General features: G+C 36.9%; 3 protein-coding genes, 1 long non-coding RNA gene and 3 other non-coding genes across 12 annotated transcripts; 3 read left to right on the forward strand and 4 right to left on the reverse strand.

The window, feature by feature from the left end:
• Positions 1-4,655, forward strand: SDG40 (SET domain group 40). 3 transcript variants are annotated; one of them, XR_015834476.1, is made up of 8 exons: positions 1-266; positions 353-509; positions 599-730; positions 831-971; positions 1,139-1,411; positions 3,246-3,824; positions 4,321-4,491; positions 4,590-4,655. XR_015834476.1 is itself a non-coding variant. In XM_021968146.2 (7 exons), exons 1-7 carry the CDS (start codon positions 133-135, stop codon positions 4,405-4,407), a joined length of 1,503 nt encoding a protein of 500 aa, XP_021823838.1. In that variant the 5' UTR covers positions 1-132; the 3' UTR covers positions 4,408-4,655. The 3 variants fall into 3 exon arrangements, 1 of the variants encoding a protein (XP_021823838.1); XR_015834477.1 differs by having other exon boundaries at positions 4,321-4,486; XM_021968146.2 differs by having other exon boundaries at positions 4,321-4,655.
• LOC110765094 (uncharacterized) lies at positions 4,589-5,113 on the reverse strand. The gene is made up of 2 exons (XR_002527983.2): positions 4,771-5,113; positions 4,589-4,654 (listed from the first exon to the last, which is right to left on the reverse strand). It is a non-coding gene; the product is annotated as an uncharacterized LOC110765094 (long non-coding RNA).
• Positions 4,805-4,907, reverse strand: LOC148295411 (small nucleolar RNA Z103). The gene has a single exon (XR_015834957.1). It is a non-coding gene; the product is annotated as a small nucleolar RNA Z103 (small nucleolar RNA).
• Positions 5,114-5,117: 4 nt separating the features above from the next.
• LOC148295412 (small nucleolar RNA Z103) lies at positions 5,118-5,220 on the reverse strand. Its single transcript, XR_015834958.1, has one exon. It is a non-coding gene; the product is annotated as a small nucleolar RNA Z103 (small nucleolar RNA).
• A 157-nt stretch (positions 5,221-5,377) lies between these two features.
• LOC148295413 (small nucleolar RNA Z103) lies at positions 5,378-5,463 on the reverse strand. Its single transcript, XR_015834960.1, has one exon. It is a non-coding gene; the product is annotated as a small nucleolar RNA Z103 (small nucleolar RNA).
• Positions 5,464-5,801: 338 nt separating this feature from the next.
• On the forward strand, positions 5,802-11,829 carry LOC110765091 (sucrose synthase 7). 3 transcript variants are annotated; one of them, XM_021968145.2, is made up of 16 exons: positions 5,802-7,453; positions 7,540-7,763; positions 7,868-8,022; positions 8,227-8,419; positions 8,520-8,638; positions 8,716-8,932; positions 9,028-9,123; positions 9,220-9,393; positions 9,502-9,618; positions 9,700-9,866; positions 9,958-10,182; positions 10,272-10,838; positions 10,956-11,094; positions 11,193-11,272; positions 11,396-11,425; positions 11,523-11,829. In XM_021968145.2, the coding sequence occupies exons 2-16, from the start codon at positions 7,578-7,580 to the stop codon at positions 11,536-11,538; spliced, it is 2,481 nt and encodes an 826-aa protein (XP_021823837.1). In that variant the 5' UTR covers positions 5,802-7,453; positions 7,540-7,577; the 3' UTR covers positions 11,539-11,829. The 3 variants fall into 3 exon arrangements, with proteins under 3 accessions (XP_021823837.1, XP_021823836.1, XP_021823835.1); XM_021968144.2 differs by lacking the exon at positions 5,802-7,453 and having other exon boundaries at positions 7,461-7,763; positions 11,396-11,432; XM_021968143.2 differs by lacking the exon at positions 5,802-7,453 and having other exon boundaries at positions 7,461-7,763.
• A 557-nt stretch (positions 11,830-12,386) lies between these two features.
• LOC110765116 (putative ALA-interacting subunit 4) lies at positions 12,387-16,828 on the forward strand. Of its 2 annotated transcripts, none has more exons than XM_021968175.2 (9): positions 12,387-12,634; positions 12,819-12,932; positions 13,453-13,511; positions 13,621-13,695; positions 13,801-13,917; positions 14,044-14,114; positions 15,334-15,631; positions 15,727-16,016; positions 16,526-16,828. In XM_021968175.2, exons 2-9 carry the CDS (start codon positions 12,857-12,859, stop codon positions 16,593-16,595), a joined length of 1,056 nt encoding a protein of 351 aa, XP_021823867.1. In that variant the 5' UTR covers positions 12,387-12,634; positions 12,819-12,856; the 3' UTR covers positions 16,596-16,828. The 2 variants fall into 2 exon arrangements, with proteins under 2 accessions (XP_021823867.1, XP_021823866.1); XM_021968174.2 differs by lacking the exon at positions 12,387-12,634 and adding an exon at positions 12,641-12,706.
• The last annotated feature ends 630 nt before the right edge of the window (positions 16,829-17,458 follow it).

Below are 17,458 nucleotides of genomic sequence, written 5' to 3' on the forward strand. Positions count from 1 at the left end.
CTGTACACAACCAGCTAGAACTGAAAATTTTGAAAATGTTATTAACTAGCTAGATAGACAAACAATTTTTTTGGACAAATATTAACAAGTAACAGAAGTCTGAAAGGAGAGAAAAAAGGGGTAGGGTGGGAGATGGAGCAAGGACAAGGAGACCTCGAAAGGCTTTTGAAATGGGCAGCAGAGATTGGAATATCAGACTCAACTTGTTGCGGGGATTCGTGTTTGGGTCACTCTCTCTCCGTCTCCTACTTTCCTAGCGCTGGCGGGTATGCAATTACTAGATTAATATCCACAATCGCTAGCCCTCTGTAAATTAAGCAACTTCTGCTCACAACTCACTAAAATGCTGCAGGAGAGGTTTGGGGGCTGCCCGTGATCTTAGAGAAGGAGAGTTACTTCTCAAAGTTCCAAAATCAGTTTTGATGACAAAGGAAAGTCTGTTATTGAAAGATGAAAAACTCTCCCTTTCTGTCAATGATTATGCCCATCACTCTCTGTCCCCTACCCAGGTTTTTCTTACTTGTTCTTTTGCTGTATTGATAACCCAATTGTCTGTTTTTGATAAAATTAAATTCTTTTATCATTTCATGCTATGCAGATATTGGCTGTTTGTTTACTCTATGAAATGGGTAAAGGGAAGATTTCATGGTGGCACCCTTACCTTATGAATTTACCGCGCAGTTATGACATTTTAGCAACTTTTGGTGAATTTGAGAAGCAAGCTCTGCAAGTTCAGTTACATTCTGCTCACTTAAGTTTTTCTTTTTCTTGATCAGGATTTAGAATTTGTGTTGAAAATTTGCTTTTGCAATATCTGATATGGTTTCTAGGTGGATGATGCTATCTGGGCTGCTGAGAAGGCCACATTGAAGGCTGAATATGAGTGGAAAGAAGCTAATGCGCTCATGAAACAACTTAAGCTCAAGCCTCAACTTCTGACCTTTAAAGCATGGCTTTGGGCTTCTGCAACTGTGAGTATACTTTTTCCCGGGTTTGAGGACTTATATTTCTCTGATTGTTTAATCCACATTGTTGATCACTTCTATTACTTGTTTTATGGAGTAACGATTGGACCTTCTGTTCTTTTTAATTAATATACCAATGCTTCAAATCGTTAAATTGTTTATCTCCTTTAAAGATATCCTCAAGGACATTGCATATACCATGGGATGCAGCTGGGTGCTTATGTCCTGTGGGAGACTTATTTAATTACTCTGCACCTGGAGAAGAGCCATCTCGTTGTGAAAGTATGGAGCATACAATGCATGACTTAGTGAATGAGGATACTTCGGGTATGGCAGATGTGGAGCAGCTTGTTTCTGATTCACGAAGATTAACTGATGGAGGGTTTGAGAAGGATGTAGATGCATATTGCTTCTATGCTAAGAAAAGTTACAAAAAAGGAGAGCAGGTAATATGGGCTTCTTTGTCTCCTATTCAAGATACAGTTTATTGTTGCATTACAGCTTTCTGGTACTCATTCTAAATTTCATTTTTCTACTTTCATGGGTGACATGTAACTACACTGAAATGATTTACATCTCTCTTAATATTCACCAGTAGCTGAGAATGGTTAAGTGATTTACATCCCTTACATTCTGGCCCTTCAATATGCAAATTTTCCTTTAGTTATGGGATGTAAAGTTGACATAGTTTCACAGTGCGTGTATATTTTGTGGTCATTTATTAGGTTAGTCCATCTTTGTTTCTTCAAGGTGCCCCAAAACATAGATTAGATATTTAGTCTATCTTTAAAAATTAACTTATTCTTGAATGAAATTTGAAAAAGACATCAATGAACTGACTCTTGATTACCATAAAAATTTCTCTTTGGGTAAGAAAGCACAATTTTGCCAGAGTTAGGCCATCATGTTTGGTCTTTGGCTTCTGAAGAGGATGTTCCTTTTCTAACAAAGCTAGTGCCATTGCTTAGGATTTTGGGATTCTCAAAGGGTAAGAAAAGGGACTTTATTTTGGGGCTAAAAAGAGGCAAAGGAAATTCTAAAGTTGGTTTTTACCAGTGGCCCTACAAATAGTGATGTGAAACAAGTTATGTTATTTGCGATTTAGGTAGTCTAACATGTGGGTGGATGGACGAATTAGAGTTTAAGGAGTGTTTAGTGGTTAGAAAAGGGGGAAAAGGAAAACTTAAAGAAGAAGAGCATTCAAAAGCTTGGAGGATGTAATGGTGCTTTTGGCGAGTTGTTGAAAAGAGAATCAGTTGTGGATGCTTTGATTTTGATGAAAGTTTTCAAGAATTTCCAAGCATATGTTGCAGTAGTAGTCTGGCTGCAGGTGCTATAGAATATCTCTGGTGATACAATTTGGGATAGTAGTGCTCTCTGGCATTAGCTAGGTATCTGAGCTGTCTCTCTGATATCATGTAATGCCACTCAGTTCACTCTGTTGCTAGCAGTAGCTTGTAGTTCTCTTATGTAACGTGTAAGGAATTACGTGGACTCTGTAGGGCAAGGTTCATTCTCTTATGGTTTCGTAGATATCTGGTCTGTTTTGATTCCACAATCACTAGAAAGTAAATGGCTAAGATTGATGCATCATAATCTCATAGGTTCATAAATAATTCCATGATACTTTCAGAGTGCAGAAACTTTTTAGTTCGAGAAACTGAGCTTTAAATATTAGGATGCTAGAAGTTTCTTGAGAATAATATGATTATGCATTTAGCAAAAACAAAAACTGTAAAGTGCTTCTAAAGAAATTAATTGTTTTATCATAACTACTGTAAATGGTTAAATGGCTTCAGTTAGCAGCCACTTACTGTGTTGCTTTGTCCATTGAAATCTTAAATTTCTTTGTTCTGTAAAAAGTGAGGAAAAGTTAGTTTAGGTTTCGAGAACTAAATTAGATTTCAAACATGCAATGTATGGTTACCACCTTATGAAACACTGCATAGTCTGAGATGCATTGCACTCTGCCCACGATATGAAACACGGTGTACTGTATAAATGTAATCCATGGATTATCACTGGTGGAACAAATATGAAATGTCACTTTTCTAAGAAAGATAAAAATGTTTTAAGGCTGTATCATTTCAGTTCTGTTTGATACTCTTACTACCAATTTCAATAAATTGTTATCAACTATTCACTTGAAAGTTATTACCACTGTCTTGATATAGGACAACAGGTAGCCATTTGATTGCATTGGGTTATCTTAGGTCTAGAGTTGGATTTTTGAGATTGGGACGAGAGGTTTGGATTTAAATGATACTTTATTGTCTGCAGGTCCTTTTAAGCTATGGAACGTATACAAATCTGGAGCTTCTTGAGCACTATGGCTTTCTCTTAAATGAAAATCCAAATGACAAAGTTTTTATCCCCTTGGAACCTGAAATATATTCGTCCTGTTCGTGGCCAAAGGAGTCATTATTCATCCATCAGAATGGGAAGCCATCTTTTGCGCTACTGTCTACTTTGCGATTATGGGCAACCCCACAGAACCAGCGGAGGTCTGTTGGACACCTTGTTTATTCAGGACTCCAGCTCTCAATTCAAAATGAGATGTTTATCTTGAGATGGATTTCAAAGAAGTGCACTACCATTTTGAAGAATCTGCCAACATCTTTTGAAGATGATAATTTGTTATTAAGTGCCATTGACAAAATCCAAAATCTTGATGCCCCTTTGGAGCTCAACAATGTGTCATCCACTTGTAGAGATGAGATTTGTGCTTTTAAAGCTAATGTTCTTCAGAAGGGAGAAAGAAGTAGTATGGAGTCAAAGGAGAGGTGGAGATTAGCTGTGGAGTGGAGGCTTAGTTATAAGAAAATCCTGGTCGATTGCATTGCTTATTGTGATGAAATAGTAAGTTCTCTATTTCATCAAAATAACTCATCCCAGAAATGAAATAAGTCCAGTTTCTTTATATTGTTATTTTTTGTTGTATGTGGCTGGATAGGAGAAGATATTGACATGAGGGATGTTGATAAAATCTTGGGTGTTAGTTTGTTCCTATATATTGAGTCAAGGGGTAGAGGTTTGAGAGAAACTTAGGCAGTGATTGATCAATGTCCAAAAGTCACCCCATAGTTGATCCGATTCTTGGTTTTGAGAGTATTCGATTATTTCGTACCCAAAAAACAAAAAGTATTCGATTACAAATATTCATGTGGGGCATTAATTTCTCAACCTTATACTCACTCACCAGCCAAACCTTCGTCTGCCTCTCTCTCTTCTTCTACCATTGGATTCTTGATTTCTTTTATTCTTCCAAAACCTATATATTGATTCCGTCTTGTAAACTTCATGGAGGTGCCTCTACCATTTTATAAATTTCTTTATGCATGATTTTGTATTACAGTTTGAGAAACCCACTGCAACCACGGGCGTTAGCAGTTCCATTTTTGTGTCAGTTTGGCCAACTTATATGGGTTTATGCATCGACTGATTCTCTTTAAAATTGCCTCCAAGGAGTGTGTCCAAGATAACGTCACTTCTCACAAGACTCGTAGTTCATTTTTTCAACGGTCAGGTTAACTCTTGATTTTCTTTCAATATAGGTACAGATTTATACTTGATTTTTCTTGTTGTGTACTTAACTTGGCTCTTTTTTGTATTTTTTGTTCAAAGCTCCTACGCACATGGAGCAAAGCACTTGGAACTGGCTTAGCGGGTGGAGGCCTGGTGGTGGTGGCCTGTCGTGAGAGAGAGAGAGAGTGAGGGTCAGGAAAAGAAAAACAAACATAACAGAAGGTTTAAAATCAGATTTAATGCTATACAGACTCAAGCTACTTAGAGGAAAACTACTTACCAAGAAAAGATAAAAAATAGCAAGCCATTAAAAGATGGATCAGAAACACCTGGCTTGGTGTCTCTGTTTAATACAGAGATATAAGTCGCTCAGTTTGTTCAGTTTCGATCATTTGGGGAAATAATCATCACTTCCATCTATGGTTTTTTCCAATTGCAAAAATAAAAAAACATTCAAGACTCAAAATTTGAAAAATCAAACTGAAAAAAGATTTGAAATTTCAAAAGACAAAGAAACAAAAGGAAGAACAGAGAATGTAGATTTCGGTGCTTCTCAAGGAGCAATAAGTAAACAACAAAATTCAAAATTCAAAAGCAAGTCAGTGAGATCTGATATAAAGAATGAAGATGGATCAGAAACACCTGGCTTGGTGTCTCTGTGTAATACAGAGATATAAGTCGCTCAGTTTGTTCAGTTTCGATCATTTGGGGAAATAATCATCACTTCCATCTTTTCTTTCTATGGTTTTTTTCCAATTTCAAAAATAAAAATCATTCAAAACACAACAACACCAAATATCAAAACCCAAACTGAAGAAAGATATGAAATTTCAAAAGACAAAGAAACAAAAAGAAGAATAGATAACAATGAGTTGTTGGGATTTGGGAAAGATCAGAGTTCTGGCTTGGAAATTAAAAATAGCGCAAGTTTGAATCAGCTTCGATCATATGGGGAAAGTAGCATCACTTCAATCCCAAATCCCTAAAATTCAACACAAACACAAACTTAAAACGAAGCAATAGTACAAAATCGAAAAATAAAGACGTAAATTTTGTCCGAATCTGCGAGAGAACCAATCATAGGAAGGCCCTCAATGATTCGCAGAAACCGAATAGCTCTGGCGTCGGCTCATACGCAGCGCCCATTCTTTTTCAGAGAGCGATGGTAATCAGTTTAATCGACGCCGAAATTCAAATCCCTAACTACTAACACTATCTATGCGAAAACACAAAGTGAAGAGTGTTGGAAGGAGGCGATTGAATTTATAGGCTCTCATGTTCCACTTGGAAACCCTAATTTCATTAGGCTTTTTGTTCCCGCGCACGCACGCCACCCTTTTCTTTTCTGGCCCATGTCCCATATATAAGGCCCAGAATTTTATATGGCGTTAGGTCCTGACCACCGTGTTTTGGACCATAGGTCACGGGCCGACATACAATATATATATATTTTGGTCGTGGAAATTCAAAAATTAAGCTAGGTGATTAAAAAACACAAAGAAAATAAGAGCTTGTTTGGGAATGATTTTGGAGGTGTTTCTCTTAAGAATCGCTTAAAATCACAGGCGATTATATAGAAAAAAACGTTTTCTCCCCACAAGTGATTCCGGCCCTTCTAGAATCACTTCAAAACATGCCCTAAGAAAATTAGGGTAGGATTAAGCTAGGTAATTGAAGTGAGCTATTGGGTTAGGCCAAGTGGTGAGGTTGGATGGGGAAATATGTGTGTGTGTGTTAGGCTAGGTCAAGAGTTCAATCTTTTCATTGTAACAAAAGCACTATTGAAAGAAAGTAGCAAATTAGTTAAAATAGGTTCAACAAAATAAAATACTTTTATATTGTCAAAACAATTGCTTTAATTTTCCTTAAACATAGTTGTAACCAAACTAGAGTATGAAGTAGACTAATGAGCAAGGGGAAATAGGGAGGGAAGAAGTGTGGAAGGAAATGCAGGCAGCTCTGCATTTCTCCCTCTGACAAACAAGCCTTTCGTTGGGTCAATTATTTGCAAGGATAAGTCTTCTGTTTTTCAACCGTTTCCTATGGTCTCGTGGATTTTATCGTTGTATAGGATATAAAGCAATGCATCTGATTAACCCAATTCAACACCAATCAATCTATGTCAAGTGGAGGGCTTGGTTCTCTCATAGCAACTCAGTTTGTAAATGTTGTTTTCCAACAGATAGGTAAGGCAAAGAGTGGAGATTAGTAAATATTAAGGAACTAATTTCTTGACGAACTTTCTCCCAATAATCATTGTCATTTTCTACAAACTAGAGTAACGTTTAGCCCATATTGAAAAACGTGGTCGTGCTAATAATTTAAACGATCTTGAGTCTCTTCACCTATTGTCAATTGGTTTTGAGTTGAATGCTTACATTTTAATATGGTATCATCGGAGTAGGTTATCCACGTTTTGTGCCCAATGACCATATGTATTCCCATGTCACCCTACATGAACTCCCTACCCACGGTTTTTTTAGATCGTGAGTTTGAATCCCCTTATTACATCCTTCTAACATAAGTTGGAATTATGGAGTTGGAATACAGACCAACTCGTCGCACATCTTATTTACTTAAGTTTAGGATTAGTGTACAAACCAATAAAATTTCTCAGCTATTATGAAGATGCCATCTTTCCCTCTTTTTCCATATTCTTACTTACGCCAACTAATGCAAGAAGACAGAAAGAAGGAAAGAATGATACCATTAGTTTCGTGAGAGAGAAACGGCTACTTTAAAACCAGAATATCTTCTGCTAGAGATCAGATTCTTTTCTTTTTTTCCTTCCCTCACTTGGTGAATCTCTCTTCTTATACTTTTCTTTTCGACACATTTCATGACAAAAAAAGCAAAGATTTCTAAGCGCTTGACGAAACCAAAAGCAAGCTGCAATCATCAACAAGTCAGCCGCATCCACCATACGTAATGAATTCCTTAGCCTATAAATGCAGAAACATAAGGTGACCAAACCTCAAACAACTTCATCTCTTTAACACTTGAAGCCTTTGTCTCTTTAAAAACAATAGTTTATTCAATATGGCTTCAGGAGCAGCCATCAAACGATCCGAGTCCATAGCTGAGAGCATGCCGGAAGCCCTGAGGCAGAGCCGGTACCATATGAAGAGGTGCTTTGCTAAGTACATTGAGAAAGGAAAAAGGATAATGAAGCTTCCCCATTTGATGAGTGAAATGGAGACAGTCATAGATGACAAGGTTGAAAGAAACCAAGTCTTGGAGGGAGTGCTTGGCTATATTTTGTGTTCAACTCAGGTTTCTAATTATACCTTCTTTCTTTTGGGGCCTAATTAGAATGTGAAATTATAAATTATTGGTTTGCTGATATATTGATATGTTTGCTTAATATTTATCCACAGGAAGCTGTTGTTATTCCTCCATTTGTTGTCTTTGCCATAAGACCAAATCCAGGGTATTGGGAATTTGTTAAAGTCAGTTCTGAGGATCTCTCAGTTGAGTCCATCACTGTCAGAGACTACTTGAAATTCAAAGAAACTTTATATGATGAGAAATGGTACATCTATTTTTAATTATTTCAGCTTTTTGTATCTCAATAAAGGTGATAAAGTACATACATAGGTTTTTCTTACCCCCCAAAAAAAAAAAAAAAAGAGGAGACAGCATCAAAACATTTACGAGGCAAGCTATTGAAACATGTGAAGTTGAAATCTCATCCTGTTGCTCAGGACTGGGTGATGTTAACACTTTCACATTGCAGGTCAAATGATGAAAATGCATTGGAGGTGGATTTTCGAGCAATTGACTTCTCAACTCCTCACTTAACTCTATCTTCCTCTATTGGAAATGGACTCAATTTTGTTTCCAAGTTCACCAGTTCAAAGCTAGCTGGGAGATTGGAGAATGCACAGCCCCTTGTGGATTATTTACTTTCACTAAATCATGAAGGAGAAGTATGGGAATGCCAGGAATTTAGTTCTGTGAAACATAAAAATTAAAATTTCATTCTAATTACAAGGTCTGAAATGTATTTATGTGATTTTGAATTCACAGAATCTTATTCTAAATGAGAACCTCAACACTGCCTCAAAGCTTCAGACGGCACTGATTGTAACAGAAGTGTACCTCTCAGCGCTTCCCAAAGACATGCCGTACCACAATTTCGAACTAAGGTGACTCTACTTCTCATCTTCTATCTTTTGGTGGATCATGTAACTTGAAATCTGAAACCAAAGTCATTCATTTACAGGTTCAAGGAGTGGGGCTTTGAGAAGGGTTGGGGAGATACCGCAGAAAGAACTAAGGAGACAATGAAACTACTTTCAGAAGTACTACAAGCTCCAGACCCGTTGAACTTGGAAAGGTTTTTCAGCAGACTTCCAACAATATTCAATGTTGTAATATTCTCTCCTCATGGCTACTTTGGCCAAGCAGATGTTCTTGGCTTGCCAGACACCGGTGGGCAGGTATAAATTTAAATACTGTATCAGATAAGCTAAGTCTCTTTGGGTTGGCATTAGTTACTAAGCTGTAAGCTTTTCAATCCTGCTATTAAAAACAGGTAGTTTATATTCTGGATCAAGTGCAAGCTCTGGAAGAGGAACTGCTCCTCAGAATTAAGCAACAAGGGCTTACTGTGAAGCCTCAAATTCTTGTGGTGAGTTTCATATACAACAATGGAAAAATTCCTCATGAAGGCCATTTGGTCTAGTTACTAGTTAGTATTATCTAACTACATTCTTGGCTTGGATAGGTAACAAGACTCATACCTGAAGCAAAGGGAACTAAGTGCAACCAGGAGTTGGAACCGATCAATGGCACTAAGTACTCTAACATTCTTAGGGTGCCATTTAGGACAGAAAAGGGGATCCTACGGCGCTGGGTTTCTCGTTTTGACATCTATCCCTACCTTGAATTGTTTGCACAGGCATGTTTCCCTCAACAATTTAATCCATGCTCTTACAGTGTTCACTAATTGAATTTTTTTTTTTAATGTGCTTTCTGTTCTTAATCTCCATCTCTTTCAAATTACTAGGATGCTTCTGCAAAAGTCCTCGACATTATGGAAGGAAAGCCAGATCTTATTATTGGAAACTATAGTGATGGGAATTTAGTGGCATCTCTCATGGCTAATAAACTAGGGATTACTCAGGTCAGTATTCATTCAGCTTATAGATACACATAACACATTTTCTCCCACTTCATATCTACTAACCTAGCACATCAAAACCAGGCAACTATTGCTCATGCCTTGGAGAAGACCAAATATGAAGATTCAGACATCAAGTGGAAGGAATTAGATCCTAAGTATCACTTCTCATGCCAATTTCTTGCTGACACAATTTCAATGAATGCCACAGATTTTGTCATAGCAAGCACATACCAGGAAATTGCAGGAAGGTTAGAGAAAACAACTATTATACCTATATATGACAGGGCTTACCAAATGAATGCATTTATAGTTTATAATGTACTTGGATGTTGTTTGCAGCAAAGACAGACCAGGACAATACGAAAGCCATACTGCATTTACACTGCCAGGGCTCTGTAGAGTTGTTTCAGGCATCAATGTATTTGATCCCAAATTTAACATTGCTGCACCGGGGGCCGATCAGTCTGTCTATTTCCCCTATACAGAGAAGCAGAAACGGCTCACATCATTTCATCCTGCCATCGAAGAACTGCTGTATAGTAAAGAGGATAACAGTGAACATATGTAAGTTCTGGAATAACAAATCATTCTTTTTAGACTTCAAATGAAGATCACTAGTAATCTAACATCTACCTAAACCATTTTTGGAACAGAGGATTTCTAGCAGACAGGAAGAAACCTATCATCTTCTCAATGGCAAGGCTTGACACTGTTAAAAACATTACTGGTTTGGTTGAGTGGTATGGTAAAAACAAGAGGCTGAGAAATTTGGTTAACCTTGCTGTAGTTGGGGGGTTCTTTGACCCTTCAAAATCAAAAGATAGAGAAGAAATTGCAGAAATAAAAAAGATGCATACACTGATAGAAAAGTACCAGCTTAGGGGCCAGATCAGATGGATAGCTGCACAGACTGATAGGAACCGAAATGGAGAACTCTACCGTTGTATTGCTGACACAAGGGGAGCTTTTGTGCAACCTGCCCTCTATGAAGCTTTTGGTCTTACTGTCATAGAGGCAATGAACTGTGGACTGCCCACCTTTGCAACCAACCAAGGAGGCCCAGCTGAAATCATTGTGGATGGGATCTCCGGTTTCCATATTGATCCCAACAATGGTGATGAAGCAAGCAACAAAATTGCTGATTTCTTTGAGAAGTCCAAGACTGATGCTACATACTGGGACAGGTTTTCGAAAGCAGGTTTGCAGCGAATATACGAATGGTAAGTACACATGAATCCCTACTTGTTTGGTTGAGTTCATTCATATTGAAATGTGCAGTATCAGAAAACCAACATCTTCTCCTATGGTTTTTAAAACAAGTTATCTTAATTTTGTAGCTACACTTGGAAGATATATGCAAACAAGGTGTTGAACATGGGGAGCACTTATACTTTCTGGAGGCAGTTGAACAAAGAGCAGAAACAAGCTAAACAAAGATACATCCAGATGTTCTTTAATCTCCAGTATCGGAACTTGGTATGTTATTATGCTTATATAATACAATGCATCTCATATTTATTCTCATTTTATTATGTTCAAGATTTAGAGACTTCTTTCCATTGGCATTTTTGCAGGTGAAGAATGTGCCTATCCCAAGTGATGAGGCTGAACAACCAGTGCCAAAGCCAACTGCCAAATCACAGCCCACACCAAGGCATGTTAATCTAAAAGCAAAGTAGAGGAAGACTTTGAACATGATCACATAATATAATTTTGCATATGTTAATATTACCTCTTGGGGCACTAATAACATATATTGTTCATAATTGATGTGCAGCACAAGACGCTCACAGTCTCGATTGCAAAGGTAAAGAGTAAGATCCCTACAATTGTCTTGTTTTCTATCTTTCTTTCCACTGAAGCCACATAACAATTCAAAAAAATTCTACCATATATACTTTCAGGATGTTTGGAGCCTAAATTAAGGTCAAACAAGGGAGCCTGGTTGAGATTGCAATTTGAGCTACCCAGCAGCGTTTCCAACAACATTCCATATTATACTACAAAGAAGAATAATTGTTTGTGTGATCAATGAAGATGAAGATTTGTTTGTATGTAATACCAAAATTACGGTTTGTTTGGTTTTCAATTTAATATTTGCAAGGGTGGCTCCATGTAGACCCCCTTATTTGCTCATGATCCTCTACTCACTACACCCTTCTTGAAATAAAAATATCATGGACATTGCTCAATGATGCGTGCCATTTTGCACCCTATTGGATACTACTTGGCTCATTCTCTAAAGGAAAAATTCTCTTTGCTCCAAATCATAATTTGATGTATATTAAAAAATAATTCACAAAAACGTGAGAGAAAAATATCTCTCCACCCAATATCCAATTCCAAACTGCGAAGACATCACAAATCATCATAACTCTACCAAAAAATAAAAAACGTAAACATAAACAGTCAATGAAATAATTGTCCACTACATGTTATTGGTGTGCATAGTAAATCATCATAGTTTGATGTACATAAACATGTTATATACTTGAAATGGTATATATAATTTTTTCATTAATGAGTAAATGGTCTTATCATTTTGAACCCAAGTTCATTGGTTTGTAGAGAGAGGTGTTACCATCCCTAACCCAACCGAATTATAAATAAAGCAAAATAGAAAGCAAGTACGAAAAATGGAAAGCAGAGAAGAGAATGAGGAATCCAACCGACAAAGGGCGGTGTTTGTTTGGTTTGGAGAGAGAGAGAGAGAGAGAGAGAGAGAGAGAGTGCCTAAGAATAAACATATGATATGACTTGGGAGTGACTGAGTGGTAGGACTAGGTCGAGATTTAGCTAGTAGAAGACCGGTGGTTGCGCACCTGCGCTCGTGCAAAACAACGAAAAACCAACCAAAACGCAACACACATGAATGAGATCGCATCCTTCCTTCCATTTTCTTCTCCTAACAATCTTGTACACCAAATTACGCAGCAACTACCCGAAAAAACAAAGAAACAAAAAACAAAAAAAAAATAAAAAAATATATCGAAAAAGAAAAAGAGAAGAAAAGAAGGTAAGTGTCAATTTCAGATTAACAAATGAAACAAAGCAGGCATTTTGTTCCTTCCATGATTCGAAATTTGTAGTAAGAGAAAGAAAGTTGCCAAATTTTCAAAAGGGTTCTTTTGCTTTGGCTCAATTGATCTATCACATTACTCCCTTTAACAATTTTTCTGTTGTTTTCTGTGTGTGAGTAGTGGGAGTTGTGGCATTGTAGAGGAAGGGGATCGTGGAGATGGATAAATTAGGATCAATGAGCAAAGATGGAGCCTCATCTTCCTCTACCAAAAGGAAGTCCAGAAGACCCAAATGTTCGTACCTTTCTAACTTCCTTTTTGTTTCATTTTTCCATTTTAGCATAAATGCATGGCTTTTTTTATTTTTATTTTATTTTTTATAATACAAATTTATTTTGGTTTCTGCTGTTTACGGTTTTTCTTGAATTCCATTGTTAAAATAAAATATAAAAAACATTTATTTGGATGCTTCATTGTGGTTGTAACATTTTCTTTCAAGGAAACTTCATGTGCTTTATTGGGTAATCCAATTGGTTTATGCAGAAACTTCAGCATTTTCTTGTAGGAACGTAGCCAACATATTTTCTATGTATTTATCAAAACATGGTTGTTGGTCCTTGAATAAGAATTTGATTTTGAGGGCCCCATTGTAACCCCATTTGTTGACAGTTTAATTTTCTTTTCTTTTCTCCTAACATTGGAGTTGGATTGTCAATCTGCAGTCTGAATGGTTCAATTCAATCCTTTTCTAATGGTGTTACAGCATTATTCTAACAAAAGTCATATGCTTGGTGCATTCTGATATATATTCCAGATTCCAAGTTCACACAGCAAGAGCTTCCAGCTTGCAAACCAATTTTAACACCAGGATGGGTAAAGTATATGTGTTGTATTGAATTTTTCTTCTCAATTATAGGTTTTGCTTCAATTTGGACACTTTACATTTTTTTGTCTAAATACGTTTCTTTTTTTATTATTTCAGGTCATTTCTATATTTGTCACAATCGGCATTATCTTTATCCCTATTGGCTTTGCTTCCTTATTTGCATCAGAGCGTGTAATATATCTCATTGTCCTTTATGTAGTGCTTATTGTGAAGTTCAATCAATGGCTGCTGTTAAATTTTACCATGAAACTAAAATTTGCTTTCTTTTACATGCAGGTGGTGGAAATTGTGGACCACTATGACAAAGATTGTGTTCCTCTTAGATATACGGACGATAAGCTTGCATTTATTCAGAATAGTAAAACTAACAAGACCTGTATTAGGAGACTAACTGTAAGTTCAATCCTCTGCTACTGCTATATATAATAAAGTTCAGGCTTAATTTTTCATAGTCTCTCTCTTCTCTCTAGGTTGGGAATATATACTTATGATAATCTACATTTACTGGAGGTATTTCAGGTTCCAAAACAAATGAAATCTCCCGTTTACATCTACTACCAGCTTGATCATTTCTATCAGAATCATCGCCGGTATGTAAAATTCTTCTTGTCATGTATCATTTCTTTTATAGAGTATGTGGAATGGACATGGCTGCTTGATTTAAGAAGTTCATGGAAGGGGCCTAGTTTCTGTTTGATAAACTTTGCCAAAGAGAGAAAAAATGAACAATATGACAAGCTTTAAACTATCCTCAGCGTAAGCTGGGAAGCCTGGGACTTTAATGCTTTTGAGAAATCTTAGTGTCTAGAGATCCTGCAAGCAATTATTACTTGCAGGATGAAATAGAATTGTCCACCACAGCAATACATCAATGAAAGCTAAACAGTAAAGCACACAATACACTTTCTAACAACAAGCAGAATCCAGATTCCAAATAAATAAGTGCTTCACTGGTTTCAATATATGATCGAACCTTTAAGTAAGTGCTTCAATGGTTTCCTATTTCAAACAGTGTTACAGATGAAGACTCCTAGATTGAGTTAAGAGGAACAGAGCCTTAGGCTCAAGAAGAGTGATGTTCTGCTGACTTAGGCCAGCTTAGAGAAACCTTCCTCTGTTTCCTATCGGGAAAAAGAGAAATGACAGCTTAGAGAAACCTGCCTACATTTGCTTAGGTGTGGGATTCACAGTTGGAAACAGCTAGAGCTTTGGATGTTGTGATGATGAAATAAGAGAGTTTATTAGTAATGGAATGAAAGACTATTTAAGACAGGTGAAAATTGCGGAAAACCGAAAATTCTATCTTCTTGATATTGTGATAGCAAATAGCTTTCTTATCAAAAGCATCTGTTTAAAGGGCTATTAGAGGGCCAGAGCACATCGAAATACTCATAGTAAGAAGGGTAAAAGATTGTGGCTGAGAAGAGATAAGATTTAAAGCAGGAGTATTCGGGTACATTAATGGTGACCCATGGAGTATACGTAATATTCTGAATCTGAATAGAAGTATTTGAGTTAGGACAATGTTTGAAACCTTGTTTCTTTTAGCCAGTAGTGTACCAAACATCTGAAAAATAAAAAAATAGTTACCCAGCTTCTCACTTTATATGGTTTTTCTTCAAGAGAAAATTAAAATTTTGGAAATTGTTTTTCTGTTAGATGAAGTTCACTGAATGCTCTATGCATCCTTCAGGAAGATTTGATTGGAACTTGAAAATGCCACATTACAAATTGCCATCCCCCTCTCTTGTAATTCTAAATTTCTGAGATACTACGACCCTGTTTCTTATTGTGAAATATTGTTTCCAGATATGTTAAAAGTAGGAGTGACAGTCAGTTGCGGAGCAAGTCTGATGAGAATACAACAAGCAACTGTGCTCCTGAACGCAATTCACCAAATGGTGCAATTGTTCCCTGTGGTCTGATTGCATGGAGTTTGTTTAATGACACATACAAGTTTTCAGTGAAAAACAAACAACTGGGGGTCAACAAAAAGGACATCACATGGAAAAGTGACAAGGGGAATAAGTTCGGCTCGGATGTCTATCCTAAAAATTTCCAGAGTGGGGGTTTGATTGGAGGAGCAAAACTGAATTCTAGCATACCTGTAAATCTTCGCACCTATCTGTCTTGTAGTGTTTCTACAGTTTATTTCGTTTATTGCTTTAAGTTAATATTGTTCTCTGGTTCTGCATGCAAAAGCTGAGTGAACAAGAAGATCTTATTGTTTGGATGCGGACTGCAGCACTGCCAACGTTCAGAAAACTATATGGGAGGATAGAAGTGGACCTTGAAGCTAATGATGTAGTAATTGTAACAATAGAGAATAATTATAACACCTACAGCTTCGGTGGCAACAAGAAGCTCGTACTTTCAACCGCAAGCTGGATTGGTGGAAAGAATTATCTGCTAGGCATAGCATACCTTACTGTTGGCGGACTCTGTTTGTTCTTGGCTATAAGCTTCATACTTCTATATTTGATAAAGCCAAGGTACGTGAATTGGTTCATAAGTCTACAGCACTATGATCAGTTAAAACTTTGGTTCGCTTTTCAAAGGTCAGATTGTACAATAAAAACAATAATTGGGAAAAAGCTGTTGTCCTTGAATTATGTAAGTGCTTAAGTATATGGTAAATTACTAAATTTTGTATTTTAAATGGGGGTCGGATGCCAAAAAATTTAGGCAAACCCCGTCCAGTTCCATTCCTGATGAGCCTTACAAACTAAATATGCAAGTCTAAACATTAAGTTGGTTGACAAAGTCCTATCATTTTGCCACTTCAGGATCACATTGACAGTAAATTTACACTAGTCTTTTTGCTGTAAAGAACCACTTCCTCTAGGCAATCGGTATTTAAAAATTTGAAGTAGAAAGTGAAATATGCTTTAACTAGTTGAGTAGTTGATTTCTGGTTAATCGAGCACAATCGGGTGTGCTGTTTCGATGTTGCAAGCTATTAGTGAGACGTGCTTGAAATTTCTTTTGCATTTTTGTGCAGGCCTCTTGGGGATACATCCTACTTGTCTTGGAACAGAAGTGCATCAGGAGTACATATATTTACTAGCTAGGAGTATCCACTAGTACAAGGTTTTGCTGGACAATCTCTTTTGTCATCAGTGATAGGACCAGATCGAGATTTATATCTGTTTCTAAAAACATCCAACCGTTTTTCTTTTTTGGGGTTTATTTTGTTGATAATGTTAAAAGCACCCAGGCTTGATCAGTAAGTGTATATATTTCATTACAGTTGTTGATATCAGGAACTTTTCAAGAAGGAATGGCCTTGCATAAATTTTGATTTTGGATTTGCGTTTTACTAGGTCAGGTTTTTCTTTTAGCTTTTAATTATGAACTTTTCAAGAGGAACGGTATTGCACATGGGATGGCACCACGGTGGAAAAGTGAGCCAAACTCTCCCTCTACACCAAGTGGCCCACTAGATTGGTCAATTTAAAAGTCTCTTAATATGGGCAGAGAGGAATGATAAGAAACTTTAAAATATTAAAGAAAAACAAAAGAAACCCAAAAAAGAAGGGGAGATTTATTTAGCCTTGTCAAATTGAAATCATTTTTTTTAGTATTATCAATTGTTGCAAAATGAAGATTCATGAGGATTGGTGCTGCTCTATCAAGTATATTTTTCGTGAACAAAATTGTGATGCGGATGCTCTGGCTGCGCAGAGTTATGATTTTGGTCCTGGTCTCCATGTGTTTTCGTAGGCTCCGGCTTTTCTTAGTGCTATGTTAGCTGCTAATGTTCGAGGTGTTGCTAGACCTCATCTAGTTTATGTTTAGTTTCTTTTGGTTTGGGGCTTTAGGCCCCCATCTGTACCCCAAAAACAAAACGTTTTTTTTTCAAATTTGCAATAGCCCTCTGTGAGGTTATCTTGTATTGTCCTTTCATCAATGAAATTGCTGCAGCTATCAAAAG

Source organism: Prunus avium, chromosome 3 (genome assembly GCF_965620075.1).
Source record: "Prunus avium chromosome 3, drPruAviu1.hap1.1, whole genome shotgun sequence".
Lineage (NCBI taxonomy): Eukaryota > Viridiplantae > Streptophyta > Magnoliopsida > Rosales > Rosaceae > Prunus > Prunus avium.

Bases quoted from the DNA above. Each gene is read 5' to 3' on its own strand.
- SDG40 (XM_021968146.2), top strand. From the start codon at position 133: ATGGAGCAAGGACAAGGAGACCTCGAAAGGCTTTTGAAATGGGCAGCA. The intron at 510-598 runs GTTTTTCTTACT...CATGCTATGCAG, and splicing joins ACTCTCTGTCCCCTACCCAG to ATATTGGCTGTTTGTTTACT. The intron at 972-1,138 runs GTGAGTATACTT...TCTCCTTTAAAG, and splicing joins GGCTTTGGGCTTCTGCAACT to ATATCCTCAAGGACATTGCA.
- LOC110765091 (XM_021968143.2), top strand. From the start codon at position 7,530: ATGGCTTCAGGAGCAGCCATCAAACGATCCGAGTCCATAGCTGAGAGC. The intron at 9,394-9,501 runs GCATGTTTCCCT...TCAAATTACTAG, and splicing joins ACCTTGAATTGTTTGCACAG to GATGCTTCTGCAAAAGTCCT. The intron at 11,095-11,192 runs GTATGTTATTAT...GCATTTTTGCAG, and splicing joins ATCTCCAGTATCGGAACTTG to GTGAAGAATGTGCCTATCCC.
- LOC110765116 (XM_021968175.2), top strand. From the start codon at position 12,857: ATGGATAAATTAGGATCAATGAGCAAAGATGGAGCCTCATCTTCCTCT. The intron at 12,933-13,452 runs GTTCGTACCTTT...TATATATTCCAG, and splicing joins GAAGTCCAGAAGACCCAAAT to ATTCCAAGTTCACACAGCAA. The intron at 13,696-13,800 runs GTAATATATCTC...TTTTACATGCAG, and splicing joins CCTTATTTGCATCAGAGCGT to GTGGTGGAAATTGTGGACCA.